General features: G+C 38.4%; 1 protein-coding gene across 1 annotated transcript in view; it reads left to right on the top strand.

The window, feature by feature from the left end:
- The window catches only part of HCN1 (hyperpolarization activated cyclic nucleotide gated potassium channel 1), a 291,636-nt gene that overhangs the window by 140,395 nt on the left and 135,479 nt on the right, over positions 1–15,762 (top strand). Inside the window, exon 3 of the mRNA XM_065406546.1 lies at positions 12,923–13,084. Within this exon, the coding sequence (XP_065262618.1) occupies positions 12,923–13,084 (162 nt within the window). The remainder of the gene's footprint in view (positions 1–12,922; positions 13,085–15,762) is intronic.

Raw genomic sequence — 15,762 nt, 5'->3', positions numbered from 1 at the left:
GAGACTCAGTCCAGACTAGAGGAGGGTAGTGCTGGTTTCTTGAGGGAAGCAGAGGAGAAAGAAGAGTTAATTGCTGGTCTAAAAATGATTGGTTTCTTACATACCATTGACCATGATCTGGTTACCTTTACCATGTGCAAACAGAATACGACAGCAACCATTAACATGTACATTTGGAATTTTGAAGAGGGCACTTTTTCAAGGCTTTAAGCAATTGTTAGCATAACTGACTGTAAACATAATTTTAAGGTGGGAAGTGTTTTGTTTTGGACAGGATTATAGCTCTGGCTGATAAAAGCAACTCTGTTGAGCTTGTGTACTTGGATTTGACTTAGTACCCCATGACTTAGTACCCCATGGAAAAAAACAAAACAAAAAACCCAACTTGTGTTTATATGGAACTATAGACAGAGATTAGATGATTAAAAACTGGCTCACTGTCAGATTTCAAAATGTTGTTAATGTGGCGGTATTGATTAGTGGTGCTATTTAAGCTAAGTTCCCATGATACATTATCGGTCCAACACTATTCAATATTTCAATATCAACAATCTAGATGATGATATAAAATCTATGCAGGAAAAGCTTGCCGATGTCACAAAGATAGGTGGGATAGTAAATAATGAGGAGGACAGGATATGGTTAGAGTGATCTGAATTGGTTAAATGACCAAAATCCAACAAAATGTGTTTTAATACAGCCAAATGCAAGGTAATACATCTGGGAACCTACTATACAAGTTATACCTACAGGATGGGAGACTCTGTCTTAGAAAGCAGTGACTCAGAGAAGGATTTAGGGGTCACTGTAGATAGTTGCCTCAACATGAGCTCTCAGTGCAGTGCTGTGGCAAAAGGGGCTAATGGGATCCTTTATTGTATAAAAAAGGGGAATATCAAGCAGAGGTAGGGAAGAGATCTGTCCTCTATACACAGCATTAGTAAGACTGCTACTAGACTACTGTGTCCAGTTCTGGTATCTGCACTTAACGAAGGACGTGGAAATGCTTGAGAGAATTCAGAGGTGACTCACAAAAAAGATCAGGACTGGAAAATAAGTTTTACAATGTCGACTTATGGAGCTCATCTTATTCAGCTTATCAAAGAGAAGTGACTTGGTCACAGTGCATAGGAAAATATGGAAAAGATGTCTGGTAGTAGGGCCTTTTCAATGTTGATGACAAAGGCATAACAAGAACCAGTGGTTGGAAGTTGGAGTTAGACAAATTCAAACTTGAAATAAGATGATTTTCTACCAGTTAGGGTAATTCAACATTGGAACAGCTTACCAGGGGAGGTGGAGGACTCACCATTGCTTTCCAAAAGATTTACCTTAAATCACTTCTGGGAGAAATTATGTGGCCTGTTTGCAGAGGGTTGTGCTGGGTGGTCATGGTGCTCCCTTCTGTTCTTGCAGTCTGTGAATGTGTATGTCTTCCTGCTTTCCCCTTCCTTCATGGGCCATGGAGAGAAGAGGATTGATTGCATTCCCCTCAGCATGCTCATAACAATTGCAGCTCTGAAGTAAGACAATGACTATAATCAAATTTCACGCTTCAGGTCTTCAGTCAGTCTCCTGCAGGGATAAGGAATTGTTTTTCCATGATGCCCATTGTCTTGATGTATTCTGGGAGAATACCTTCCTCTGAAGCATCAGAGATTGGCCACATCTAGATATGAGACACCATATAGGGTGGTTCAGTATCTTTTCTAAATTTCTGGATGGTGTGTCTTCTTGCTCCAATGCTCAGATTTGAGGTTAAGAAGGAATTTTCCCACAGGTCACATTGGTAGGGACCTTGCGGGTTCCTCTGCAGTATGGGACATGAAGGGCCTGCTGGAATCATCTAGAATCTCTCTCAGTTCCTTGCTATTGCAGGGACCTCAGCACTGGTGGCACCTTGGTCTCTTCTGTTTTCTGCCGGTAGCACAGAGTTCAGTTTCCTGAGGACTGACATGATTTGAACTAAAGACTTTAGGCTTAATATAAGGGTATCTGCATGAAATGTATTGGGTTGTGTTATACAGTAGGTAAGACTACATGATCTGATGGTCTGTTCTGGCCCTAAACTCTATGAAACCAGAAGCTATGGCAGGAATAAAACTGCCTTTTGACTGAGAGCATAGCTCTGCCATTTGTGGATTGGGTTTGCAGTTTGAGGTAGGGGTGGGGGGGTGTCAGGGTCTAGTTAAATTCTCAGCTGCTATTAGCGAAGCAAAAGGCAGCTACTGCCAGGTTAGAGAATTCTGCTGACAATTGTTATAGTCCTATTGCTACCAGAGTAGTGCCTCCAGAGGATATTTGTGAGACTGTTTATGTGTGAATTGCATTTCTAAGTGTAAGGGCACCCAGGCCTTAGAATGGATGGGGTTTTTTTTTAATAGTTAGTGCAAATCTAAATAAAGAAATAAAATCAAAACATAAATATTGCAAACCAAAACCCCAAGAAAGAAACATGAGTAGGCTGCTACGATGTAATTATCATATGGAGCCAGTTTTGAAGAAGAGTGTGTCTTAAAAGCCCCTCATCAACTAAAGCCCAGGGGAAGGAAGGTTAGCTCTGGCAGACCTAAGGAGGTGCACCATTGAGGCTTGTGATTGGTCAAGCAGCAACCTACGCTCCATAAGAACAGGGACTTTGCGTCTACAGAACTTGGATTTCAACGAGGGAGAGTAAGGCAAACAGGATTTAGACAAATACAGGTGTATTAATTATGTTTGTAATTGCTTTGTTGTTTATTTGTAACTTTTTCTGTGCACTGTCGCTCGCTTACCTTTGGATAGTCCTGCTCCTTCATAGAAGAGTTGTGTGAGGAGATGAAGGACAGAGTTATTCTGCTCTCCACTCAGTAAGAAGAACATAGTGAGAAGGGGGGAAAGGAGGGGGGAAGAGAGGAAAAGGGGGAGCCACTTGTCATGTCATAATTCCACAATGGAAAATTGGGGGGAAAAAGAGATTTCACATGAAAGATTGTTGTTCTAATATGAAAAGTATTCTAATAACCTTTGCAAAAATGAAATAATAACAGTACTATCAAATCAATGGTATAATGTATATCTGCGACCGTCAAATATTTTTCTAACAATATATATCAAATAGTTTTGTGATACCATTCATGAAAATGAAACCATGGAAGACTTATCAATCCAATATGACTGTGATATATTTCTACCTCTAATGTATAATGGTATACAGCCATTTTGGACAAATAGTACTTTCACTCTTTCATTTTCACAAAGGTTATCAGAACAATGAACAATTTAGGAGGGGAAGCAGATTTTTAAAATAAAACATTTTTTGAGATTTTCTGCCCCTAAGTCTAACTTGGTTCTGTGATTTGCTAGTAACTATTTGTTTTTTAAAGTAGGGGTTTTTTTGTTTTTGTTTTTTGCATTAGTAAGTTATGGTTTTGGTAACATGTATATGCATGTTTCAGAATTCATAGGAATTAACTATTTGTATTTGAAGTTATGCAATACATATTGAGGGTCTGCCAGCAGATATTAAGTTTATACAAAAGATAGTTATGATTATATAATATGTTTTTAAAGTGCCAGTAGTCAACTCTGTGCTGTACAAAACACACAGAAAGACACTTGCTCCTAGGAATTTTCAAGCTAAGGACCAGATTGTACCATTTGGGTAGAGCCCTGAGTAAGTAGTGATGCAAAGCTTCACTGCCCCAGGAGGAGGTTGGAGAAGGCTTGTCCTTTGGTAGGACAACTCCTGGCTGCAGGATGGAGCGAGTGCATTGGATGGTGTATCTTGTTTCTCTGTTGTTCCCAGCCTGCTCTGCTGGAAGTGCAGAGGGGGATGGTCCTTGCCCCGCCTGCTCCAGCATTGCGGTTGACCTTGGCCTTCGTGTGAGGGGTGATGGGAAGAAGCACCTTGCACCCTTGCTCCCCGCCACCCACCACACATAGGCACAAGCACGTAGGAAACACTGACTCTAATTAAGCAGAGGAAACATATTAGACAAAAATGTCCTAGGCATCTAGAGAGTGTTTCTATTTTAGTGCTGTGGGTTTGTTTGTGTTTCATGGCTGTGAAACAGTATTTCTGACATCAGCCATTTGAAATTGTTAGACTTTGTGGAAGAAATTAGTTAATTCACATAGTATTGGCTAATTTGCTGCATAAAATATATATGGCAGATGAATAAAGCTTGCTTTCTGAGCTATACTAGACCTTTCCAAGACCTGCCTAATTCTTTCTCAAAATTAGTTGCATTATAGCTTGCATGTTTAACCAAGATTTAGAGCTCTACCACATTTATATGCGGTGGTGCAGTTCCTTTTGCTACTCACAAACTGACTTCCATTTGTACATGCCTTGGAGTGGAATAAATGTGGATTGTGTAATAAATTGAATGTCAGATTGACTAGATCTAGAAAATAATTTTAAAAGGTCACGTAAAATAGGCTGCCCTCAGCTCTTTTTACCAGATACGTTTGATTAAAAATAGTTTGTTCTGTTTATTAAAACTCTACTGTTTTCCCTCCAGGGTCAACTAAAGTGAATGCAGATTAAAATGCTGACAAGTATAACAAAGTTCTGAATATAACTAGATTAAATAGTGTTGTATACCTTTCCCCACTACACAATTATTAGCTATAAAATATGTATGATAAAATTAATCACAGGTATCAGGATTCAGTTGAGTACACAATGCTACCATTTAGGCATATCCAAGCATTCCAATCAATAGGAGTTTACAGGCTACTTTTCCAGACATAGTTTCAGTTTAGAATGTTGTAATCTGTTACAAAATACATAGACCCATTGGGCCAGACTGTCTCCCACTGAGATCAAATGGAATGATTGCGCTAACAGTTGGATCAGGAACACTGTGTCTCACTGATCTTTACAGAAAATTGCTATAGGCATCAATATCTGGCATATGTAGTGCAGAATATATGAAATAACAATGTAGAGCAATGGTTCTCAGCCAAGGGTCCAGGGCTCCCTGGGGGGACTGCAAGCAGGTTTCAGTGGTTCCACCAAGCAGGACCAGTGTTAGACTTGCTGGGGCCCAGGGCAGAAAGCCGGTATCCCACTGTATGGGGCTGAAGCCTGGGGCCCTGTGCCCCACCACCTGGGGCTGAAGCAGGAGCCTGAGCAACTTAGCTTCATGGTGCCCCCGTGGCATGGAGCCCTGGGCAATTGCCCAGCTTGCTACCCCTGGCTTTTATATGCAGAAAACCAGTTATTGTGGCACAGGTGGGCTGTGGAGTTTTTATAGCATGTTTGGGGGGGGGGGAGGGGTTCAGAAAGAAAAAGGTTGAGAACCCCTGATGTAGAGAATCCCAAAGAGCTCATATTGATTTAAATGGGCCCCCTCAAGCCGGTATAAATGGTGTCCAAAAGAAAGGCTTTATTCTCTCTTCCTCTCCCTCTTTAAATTATTTTATTTATTGTGGAGCTTTGCCACTATATAACTATTATCTTGCTGGAGACCACATGAAAACTAAGCTCATGTAGGAGATTCTGGATCTTACAGTTTTCAGTCTGTCTCCATGTGCTGTTCTGAAGGATAAAACCAGTAATTTCAGACTGATGCAGAGAAGGAAGCAAAAAGACTGTAATTTTTATTACTAATATTTATTCCATGCAGTCTGTTTTAATGTTCTATTGTTGAGCTTTAGATTTGATTTCAGAAAACACTCGGAATCACTGTCAACAATCAACTTTTCAGATCTGCCCACAGTGGCTATTTAATATTTCATACTCTGTGTGTAGTTTCCTTTAGTTCAAGTGTCATCTCATGTTGCCTGCAGCATGATGCAAATCATGATCTGAGAATTAAAATAAAGATACTGTTGCCAATTGTGCCAGTCTTTCAATATTGAGCACCCTTGGCACCAAGGCAGTTCTACAAAATGGTTGTGGGGAAGAGGTACCTGAACAAATTCCATGGCATCACAGTTTGTAACATTTTCCAAGCACTCCTCAGATTTTTGCCTTCCTCTAAGAGTTAATGGCATTCACACAAAACAGCCTGAAAATCAACACCGAAAAGCAGCAGGGATTAACTGTCTGCATTCCCTGACATGGAGTTCCATAGATACATTATTAACTTAATATGGCAGCCTGCCTCCAGTATCATTAAGGAAGTGAGCTGGCAGTTAGGACTGCAACAGTTCTTTGTCTTGAGTCAAAAATCAGAGCTAGACTAGACTAGAATACTTTGAAGTATGCACTGTATTGTAAATTTGGGAAGGCAGCAGTCTGCTTTATCCTTCACACATGGGAGTGAAAAGAGTCATTACTAAAGTGTGACTGAAAACTGAGATAATCATGGAAGCTCTTTGACTCTTAGAGCACATTCCTATTCTTAACAAGTAGGTGTTGCCAAAACATTCATAACTGAACTCGCGCAAAAGTTATATTTCAGCCATATTAAATTAAAGGGACATTGTCAACTTAGTTTAGGGAGAAAACTTTGGGTTCAAGTGTTATGGAAAGGGGTTATAAAATTAATATACAAATGATTTTGATTTTTAAGAAATCAGCAAAAACAGATTTTTATAGGTAAACAGTTTCCTGAAGTTTTTGCAAACTGTACATTTTAGCATTGTTAGTGCATAAAAGCCAGATAGTAAAATGGACAAATAGTCGGAAGTAGTAGTATCTTTGTCTAATCAGAGTTAACTGCAAATAGTAAACCAAGACAGAAAAACAGTGGAAGATACATTAGGTTTTATTTTTTCCCCGTTTTCGTAATTTAAGGTGGTGTTAGAGAAAATTGTTTAAATCCAAATTTTTCAAGCCTTGGTGCATAAGTGAGACTCCTCAGTCCACATTTAAGTACCAAAATAAAAGTGGTCTGATTTTCAGAGGTGTTCAGTACCTGCAGCTCTCACAGGATTTGTAGGTGGAGTGCACTTATGAAAATCAGGCCACTTATATTTAGATGTCTGAGTATGGATTTAGTAGCCTAACTTTAGGTACAAAGGTTTAAAGTTTTAGCTATTAATTTTATCTTGACAGTGTCTCTTTTAATGTCAAAGGATCTGGCTTAAACTCTTGGTCCCACAGAATGGGAGTTAGGTGACCTGAGTCCTATTCCTGTCACTGGTATGCCTTCTTTGCTGCAGTTTGGCCAAGTCAATAATGGTTGAAATTGGAAAGACTATAGATTTCTCTTAACTTTCTGTATCTCTGTTACCCTATAGGTAAAGTTTGTTGTCCCCATTTTATACATCTCATAGGAGTTTTGGTGAGGCTTAACTCATGAATGTTTGTAAAGTACTTTGTGATACCTTGTATGTGTACCAGTATGTCTTCCAGTAAACATTATTGTTACGGTTATTAATTTACTTCAATGTATGACAATTGTTCTACTATGCAAATAGAAAATGTTACGTAACCGATTTCTGAGATAGGTTGTCTGCCCTGTTAGTGAAAAATATATCAAAGGAGTCTTTATCAATACTATGACTGAATGTAGTGGTATTAAAGCCAGTGGACACATTGTAGTCAAAGGGGCTTAACACATGTACAGGTTTTTGTTTGTTTGTTTGTGTCTCTAAAACATTTACAAACTCAAATTACGGTTCTGGTGATGTTCTGTAAAATCCTCAATAGTTTGGAATCCAGGTATTTTGAGAACTCACATCTCACTACCTGTTTTATATTGATAATGGATCCTTCAGGGTGCAGTGGCTTGCAGCATCAACGTATAGATGGGAAGGGCCCAGTGGAAGGTTGTTTTCAATGAAGGCTTCTCTAAATCTGGAATTTGCTACTGCACCCTTTTTGCCCAGGTTCTGAATGTATTGATCTTTAGGATATGTTGTGAAACTTGTCTATTTAAATGGACCTTTTCAGGAGGTTTAGCTTCTAGAGAGCTTGTCAAAATATAATATTTGGGAGGAAAGTTTGGAAAACTTTTAATTTTTTTCTTCAAAACTTTATAGGAAACCAATGCATTTGTCAACAAAAAGTTGAAAACCAAAATTTTGGGTTTTTTCCCCCTCCACTTGTTTCTTTACCCTTCCTCCCCTTTTTTTCACTTGTTTCCATCTTGCCACTGAGAAAGGGAGAGAAAGGGAAAAAAGTAGATGGTAAGAATCCCCAAATCAGAACATTTCTTGGTTATTTGCCTCTATCAAAAAAAAAAAAAAAAAAAAAAAAAACCAAACAAACAAAACACACAGAAAACTTCAAAAGAAACAAAAAATATCCATGAAAATTTTCATTTAAAAATATTTTTTTCATTGGAAATTTATTCCAATATGTGCACTGGATGATTTGAGGATTTTTATTATTTCTTTGATATTCATAAGGTAATTTTGTACAGCACAAAGACATTGTATTAAGCACTATAAAACTATAGAATATGTAAACACTAACTGTATGAATAGGAGTGCTAAAATAGGATGGATAAACAATATGGTTGAAATGCTAATTTAATATACCACACTAAGCTATCTAGATAATATCTAGAACACAATAATGCATGTGTAATACTGATCCTGAATACTAAGAAATACAGGAGTCATTCTTTGAGTGAAAGCTTTCACAAACAATGAAAGATTACAGTGTTACATACTGACAATTCACTCCTCTTATGAGAGTGTGGATTCACATAAAATTTTCAACACGTGCTATTGCTCTTATAATGTATGATCACTGTTGTAAAGGCACACCACTAATGAAGAGACAGACATACTTGCATTGTGACAAAAGGACACAACTTTATTCAGGCCAGCCATTGTTACAGGATAGGCACTGGGACAGTCCTTGCCAAATCCAGCCAAGCTAATGGTTTCCCAGTTTGTGCACACAATCCCAGACCCAGCCACAATCCCTCGCTAAGGCCCAAAGATTTGAGCAGAGTGCCTCAACTACTAGGTTTAAATTTTAGCCTGTCCCTGTGATAGCTCCTTATTTATACTAATCCTTGTGGCTCATAGGAAGAGCCACATTGGGTCAGTAAGCAGTTTCACAGGCAACCAGGGGCTGATGTTGCCTTATGCTACTATTGTTACTGTAACCATGTAGGTGTCATGTTAGTACCCTACAATAGTTCATGTAAATTTCCCTGGTAGTGCAATCACTCACTTGCTTTGTTATGCATTCCCCTATATATTCCCCACATCACCTCAATGAGTAATATCCAGTTTAAAGGGTCTAAAATAAACATGGATCAGAATCAAGTCCACACAAAGAGATATTTAAGAGTAGGTTAGATAACTGTCTGTCAGGGATGGTCTAGACAGTATTTGGTCCTGCCATGAGGGCAGGAGACTGGACTCAATGACCTCTCGAGGTCCCTTCCAGTCCTAGAATCTATGGGTATGTCTTCACTACCCGCTGGATTGGCGGGTAGTAATCGATCTATCAGGGATCGATTTATCACGTCTCGTCTAGACGTGATAAATCGATCCCCGAACACGCTCCCCATCGACTCCGGAACTCCACCAGAGTGAGAGGCGGAAGCGGAGTCGACGGGGGAGCCGCGGCCGTCGATCCCGCGCCGTGAGGACCCGAGGTAAATCGATCTAAGATACGTTGACTTCAGCTACGCTATTCTCGTAGCTGAAGTTGCATATCTTAGATCGACCCCCCCCCCCCAGTGTAGACCAGCCCTATGAATCTATAAAAATAAACTTCTCCAAACTTTGGGAAAGCATAAATCAAGATCTGAGCTTTGCTTGTCAGGCCCTTCCCCAACCCAAAACTATGCCAAAGGTGGAACTAGCCCAAGTGAAATGGCTCTGGCTAATCAATTTTTATGCATTCATGTCTAGTGGGTATATGCACAACCATCTTTGTGGTCTAAAGTAGTGCTTAGAGTAGAGGGATGAGAGTTAGGAGATCTGTGTTTTGTTCCCAGCTCTGGCAGTATAATGCTGTGTGAGTTTGGGAAAGTCACATCGGGCCAGAGTTTCAAATGCTCAGCACCAACAATAAGGACAGTATTTTCAGAAGAGCTATGCTCTCATTTAGGCATCTAAGAAAGGGGAAGATTTTGATCTCAACACTCAACAACTCCTATTGTCACACTTCTGACCAAATTTTCTGAAAAACTCAGCACCCAATGTATTGATTGTTTTTTTAAATGAAAATCTCACCACTTACTTTGGTGTGTAAATGAAAGTCAAGCTCCTTTTGAAAATATGGCCCAATTGCTGACAGACCTCTTCTAAACATCTAACCTTTAATCTTCTGCTTTAGTATCTCTAACTGTAAAATAGGGATGTTACCATGTATGTTAGTACAACATTTGAAGAGTCTGGGTGAAGGTGCAAAGTACGTGCAAACCATGTATTGCTACTAACTAAATTTCCCAGATTTGTTTATCATAACTAGAATAGGTACTCTGGCTGAAATCCTGGCTCCACTGAAGTCAGCGGCCAGGCTCCCAATTTAATAGGGTTGGAATTTCACCTCCAGAAGTGTTTATGGTTGCAGTAAATGTATCTTGACAGACAGGGGCTCAATTGCAGCCTAGCTTGGGGCATTCCTCAATAGTGCATATTCCATATTATTTACTGTCAATTACTTTAAATAAAGTTATTTCCTGCCTAGTTTCTAGGTGCATTCCATGCAACAAAACACACAACTTTTAAATCAAAATACAACAATTACATCTCTATTTAAAATTCCTAAACAGCAAAACCAATTTTTTTCTGTTTATTCCTATTTGCAGTAATTTCTCCATGAACTTACAGTACCACAGCCTGAGTTTGGACAGGAATGAAATGGTATTTGGGTAACACATGACATTTCGAATAATGTTATAAGCACCTGTCACCCATTTCTATCAAAATTGGGACTTGGGACAAATGTTTTAACAATAGTCTGACTGAGAGAAAAATACTTTATACATAACATTAGTATCTAGATAAATGTTTGAATATCCTAAGTAGTTTTGGATTTTAGATTGAAAAATACACTATGGAGGTAATTTTTGAAATCATTGTATTTGGTTTGTAAGTTTAATTGATTCACACATTTTAAGGCCAGAAGGGGCCAAGGAACATTATGATTATGTAGTCTGACCTCTTACTATGTCAAGTAGGAGGTTCTTAATGTAAAAGGTTATAATTTGGAGTAAAAATCAACAGGATCTTCAGTAAAAATAGTTTCAACTGAGCTTCAATGGCATTCATAGATTCAGTGTAACAGTACACAATGTGTTTGTGTAATATCAGCAATATGATGTAGATTTTTTTCACATGCTAAACCCATTGCATATTTGTTCATCATCCTCAGCATAATTATCTTTATTCCTTCTTCCCTCCCTCAAAAGGAAGCTTATTTTTGGAGGACTGTATGGTCTTCCCTCTTCTTGTTCCCTCCTCCAGTCTTTTTTGAGAGCAGTTAGATCTTGTGTCTTTTTTTCTTCTTTTCCTTTACTACTCTCTATGTTCACCTGCAGGAGAGTTCATTCTGGGTGGCTGTGGGAAACTGTTGCCCTTTTTCAGCAGTAAGGACTCAGGTTTCCTAACTCAATTTCATATGGGAAATTATATTCTATTTAAAAATCCCTTCAAATTTTGATTGGACAGGGCCTTCTTCACCTTCTTACCTGAACTGTTGGATAATGGTGTGCACTGTTAAACAGGTAGCACATTTTACCCTGTAGCAGGCTGCATTTCAGGAGTAGCTAAATTGATTCACATAAAATATTAATAGTTTGGAAAATGTTTTAAGATACTTGTGTATAGTACTTTTCCTTTAGATGTGGGACATAATTCTTATTTTCTATGTCAGTGAAGAAAGTGTCTGCTTCTGAACATGCTAATTAGGTCCAGCAAAATTGCCCTTAATAATGTGGCGTATGGGTATTTGCATGTTCTCACGCATGTGATTATATAGGTTTTTTTTCATTGTAATGGATAATGCAGATACAAGCATTTTTGTCCAGCAATGAAGGGACTAATTGAACACACCAAGTTATAATGAGTTGGTCCAGGTGTTTTGTAAATTGCAATACATTAGGAAAATTAATAGTGTTTAATAACCATGAAATCTACACTTCCATCTCTATGATTGTGGTATAGTAGGGCAGGTGTTTGTGTACTGAATTGGGAAATAAAGAATACAAGAATATGACCCCAATATGATTAAAGGCTATTTCTTACTCTTCATTTTCTCCATTTATATTTAGCACATATTGAAAAGGGACTGAACACACACAGAGATATAGTAGCATAAAACAACTATGAAAGATTGAAGAAAAATTCTTGTGAAATTTCTCATTTGAAGATGCTTAAATATTACATTGACAGATATCTTAATATAGATTAAATTATATAACATTAGATTAAATAGATGAAATAAAGATATAAAGCTAGTTTTTATACCCGGGCATCTCCTTCACTGCACAGTGTACCATATATGGAGGTGAACATTTGGGGAATTGTGCTCTTGTAGGTATTGTAGTAGTCTAAGGGGTAGGATTCATGGAATCTGTTCTGTTCTGTCATTGTCTTCTGCATGACACTGGGAATTTAGCATTTTTATGCCTTAGTCTGCTTACCTGTAAAATGGTAATAACTACTTTCACTGGTGACGCATAATTCATATTTGTTAAGCACTTAAAGATCCTCAGGTGAAATCTTTAAATCATGATTTGAGGACTTCAGTAACTCAGCCAGAGGTTATGGGTCTATTACAGGAGTGGGTGAGGTTTTGTGGCCTGCAATGTGCAGGAGGTCAGACTAAATTATCATGATGGTCCCTTCTGGCCTTAAAGTCTATGAATCTATGAAAGACACTATAGAAGTGCAAAATATTGGCATTATATGTGGAATATGGTGATGTGATTTTATATAATAAATTAATCCCAAAGTATAGTAAGAAAATCACAGTGTGCTTGCTTCTCTTTAGTTTGCTTGGATGAGAAAAATCTCATGTTGTATTACCTGAATTTCACCATCTAAATAATTTGTAATTTCCCCCCCCCAGATTTTCCATATGACATATGATCTGGCCAGTGCTGTGGTGAGAATCTTTAATCTAATTGGAATGATGCTACTTCTTTGCCACTGGGATGGTTGTCTTCAGTTCTTAGTACCATTACTTCAGGATTTCCCACCAGATTGCTGGGTGTCCCTAAATGGTATGGTTGTAAGTATTGTTCATTTTTCATTGTGTTTTTCAAACATTCTTCTAAATTGTCAGTAAACTGCTAGTTAAACTTTTTAATGGAAAAAAAAGTATATAGTAATACATTGCACTACATGTTAATATTTAAGATTGCCTTTTTCTTTTGTTGGTTGACTGACTACTAACTTTTTGTAACCCGAACCTCCGAATCACAGCTAGAACTAGTTGTTTTCCATGACTGTTCAAAATCAGAAGATATTTCAGTTTTAAAATCAATGTTATCTATCAATCCCCACTCTCTCAGCAAACTACTTAGAAGAAAGTTGGATGAAGTTTAGTATGAACTTTTAAAAAAGACTAGTAGGTAGGGCTGGCCAGAAAAGATTTCCATTTTACAAAAAATTCAAAATTTGGTTCTGTTCCAAAGCGGCGACCAGGGCCTCCCGGGGGAGGGGGGGGAGGGAGGGGGGCAAGTGGGGCAATTTGCCCCGGGCCCCACAGGGGCCCCCACGAGAATATAGTATTCTATAGTATTGCAACTTTTTTTTATGGAAGGGGCCCCCAAAATTGCTTTGCCTCAGGCCCCCTGAATCCTCTCTGGGCAGCCCTGGCGGCAACAGGAGAAGGTGAGAAACAGCATGTCTAATTGAGAGCTGGGACTTGAATCTGGGTCTCCTACTCACCTGGGATGTGGGAGACCCAGGTTCAAGTCTATGCTTTGAATTGGGCATAGCAGACACAGAGTCTCCAGCATCCCAACTAACTGCCCTAACCACCAGGTACCTGTATGTTCTGGGCTCTTGCACTCTCCTTCTCACTCACCAGAAATGACATCCTGGGCCTGAAAAATCTTAACTATGAACATTTTGTCAAAAAACTGGCATTTTTCAACAGGAAAAGGTTTTGTAAATTATCCCACCAGGTCTATTAAAAAGACATTTTACCCATCTGTTATTAGTCCAGTTTTGCCCTCAGTTACATGAATACAACATCCTTTAAACCAAATCCTGAAGTTGTTTCCCAATTTTTTCCTTAGTATTTACTCTGGCCAAATTTCCATGGAAATTTTTCCTAACAAACAGTGAGGAAAAATTAAGGATTTACTTCACTTGGAAGGGGTGTGTGTGTGTGTGTGTGTGTGTGTGTGAAGTGCTAGTTCAAGGGCAGAACTTGGCTACATTTGTGTTACTTCTCATCTGTTGTAAGAGAAATGGAGCCACACAGCTTTGATAACTGTCTTGAAGGCTAACAGCTTCAAAGAGCTAGGTGGTGTTTGTGTTGAAGACTTCAGATGATGAAGAATAGTTGATACACTGGGAAATCTGTTAAAAAGATGCTAAAATTAAACTTTTCCCATTTTAATATATTCCACCATTAGGATTTCTTCTTATTATGTGGAACAACACAATATTGCGTATGTGGAAGGGGAAATGTGATCGAGGTAAAATAAAAACAAAAACAAACAAATCCATTTAGAAATAGATAAGCCAAACATCACAGAAACTGGGCAAATTGTCAAGTGAATGAATCCAATAAATGGAACAATTTTTGGCAGTGTCTGTCTCAGTTTGTTGATGGTACAGACAACATCAAGGAAGTGTTTAAGCAAGGAATCTCTCTGCTGGGATTTGAACCAAAAAGCCTCAGATCTAAAAGCAGCAACTCTACTCTACTGATACTCAATGGAGCCACACAGCAAAACAAACAAACAAAAAATTCCTTTAGTTGTCAATAGTGGCAGCACTTATATTTTGTTTCATACCTTTTGTTACTAAAATACGTCATTATATGCAACCACAGTAAGAATGGACTAAGTTATTTGGCCTTATTTTCAGCTAATGAAAGCCTTGCAGGTTTGAAATGAGGCTGTTGTTTTGAGAACTTTTCCAAGCTCATGTTTTTCCAGAGCCAAACACTATGCATATAAACAGCTTTACTGAAGCCCACCATTTACTGAGCACATTATTCTATAAAAGGGAGAGAAAGACAGTACAGAGACAGGTACACAATAGTGTAAGCACGAATGCTTGTCTCGTTCAGCAACCAGAAGTTGATCCAATAAAAGATATTACCTCACCCACCTTGTCTCTCTAAAATCCTGGACCAACAAGGCTAGAACAACACTGCAAAGAGACAGCCTCTCACCCCCAACCTGTCATTTCTAGAATTTAAGAGCTGAAGAGGGAGATGTTCTTAATCAAAGAAAAAATATTTTATACAGGTATCTTTGTGTTCATATGAAGCATACAAAGGGGCAAATCATTTTTTTCAAATTAGAGAAATCATTTTATAGTCTTTTACTTAAAAGTAAATACAATTTTATATAGCAAAAAATAAATTTCAGGAATAAAGGAGGAAAATCTTTTTACTGAATAAAAGAATGTCAACCAGATGTTTAGAAAATGCCTGTAAGAAGAAGAGAAGTGGGAAACAATATCCCTACACTGTTGCCACTACCCATTTGGTACAAATTCATTGGTGGCATAAGTTGGTGCAATGCAAATCAATGTAGTTGTACCCACAACCACCATGTCTTCTCGTCTGACCTCTTGTATAGCACAGGCCACAGCTTCCTTGCATTAATTCCTGTTTAAACTAGCGCATATCTTTTGGATAATTTTAAAATCAAGGTTGGATGTTTATCTGTAATGGAGAATTCACCACAACTCTCTCGCTAACGGTTGTTGTAATGCTTAATT

The sequence above is a fragment of the Emys orbicularis genome, chromosome 6, assembly GCF_028017835.1.
Source record: "Emys orbicularis isolate rEmyOrb1 chromosome 6, rEmyOrb1.hap1, whole genome shotgun sequence".
In the NCBI taxonomy this organism is placed as follows: Eukaryota; Metazoa; Chordata; order Testudines; family Emydidae; genus Emys; species Emys orbicularis.
This window is presented reverse-complemented; position numbering and strand designations above follow the sequence as displayed.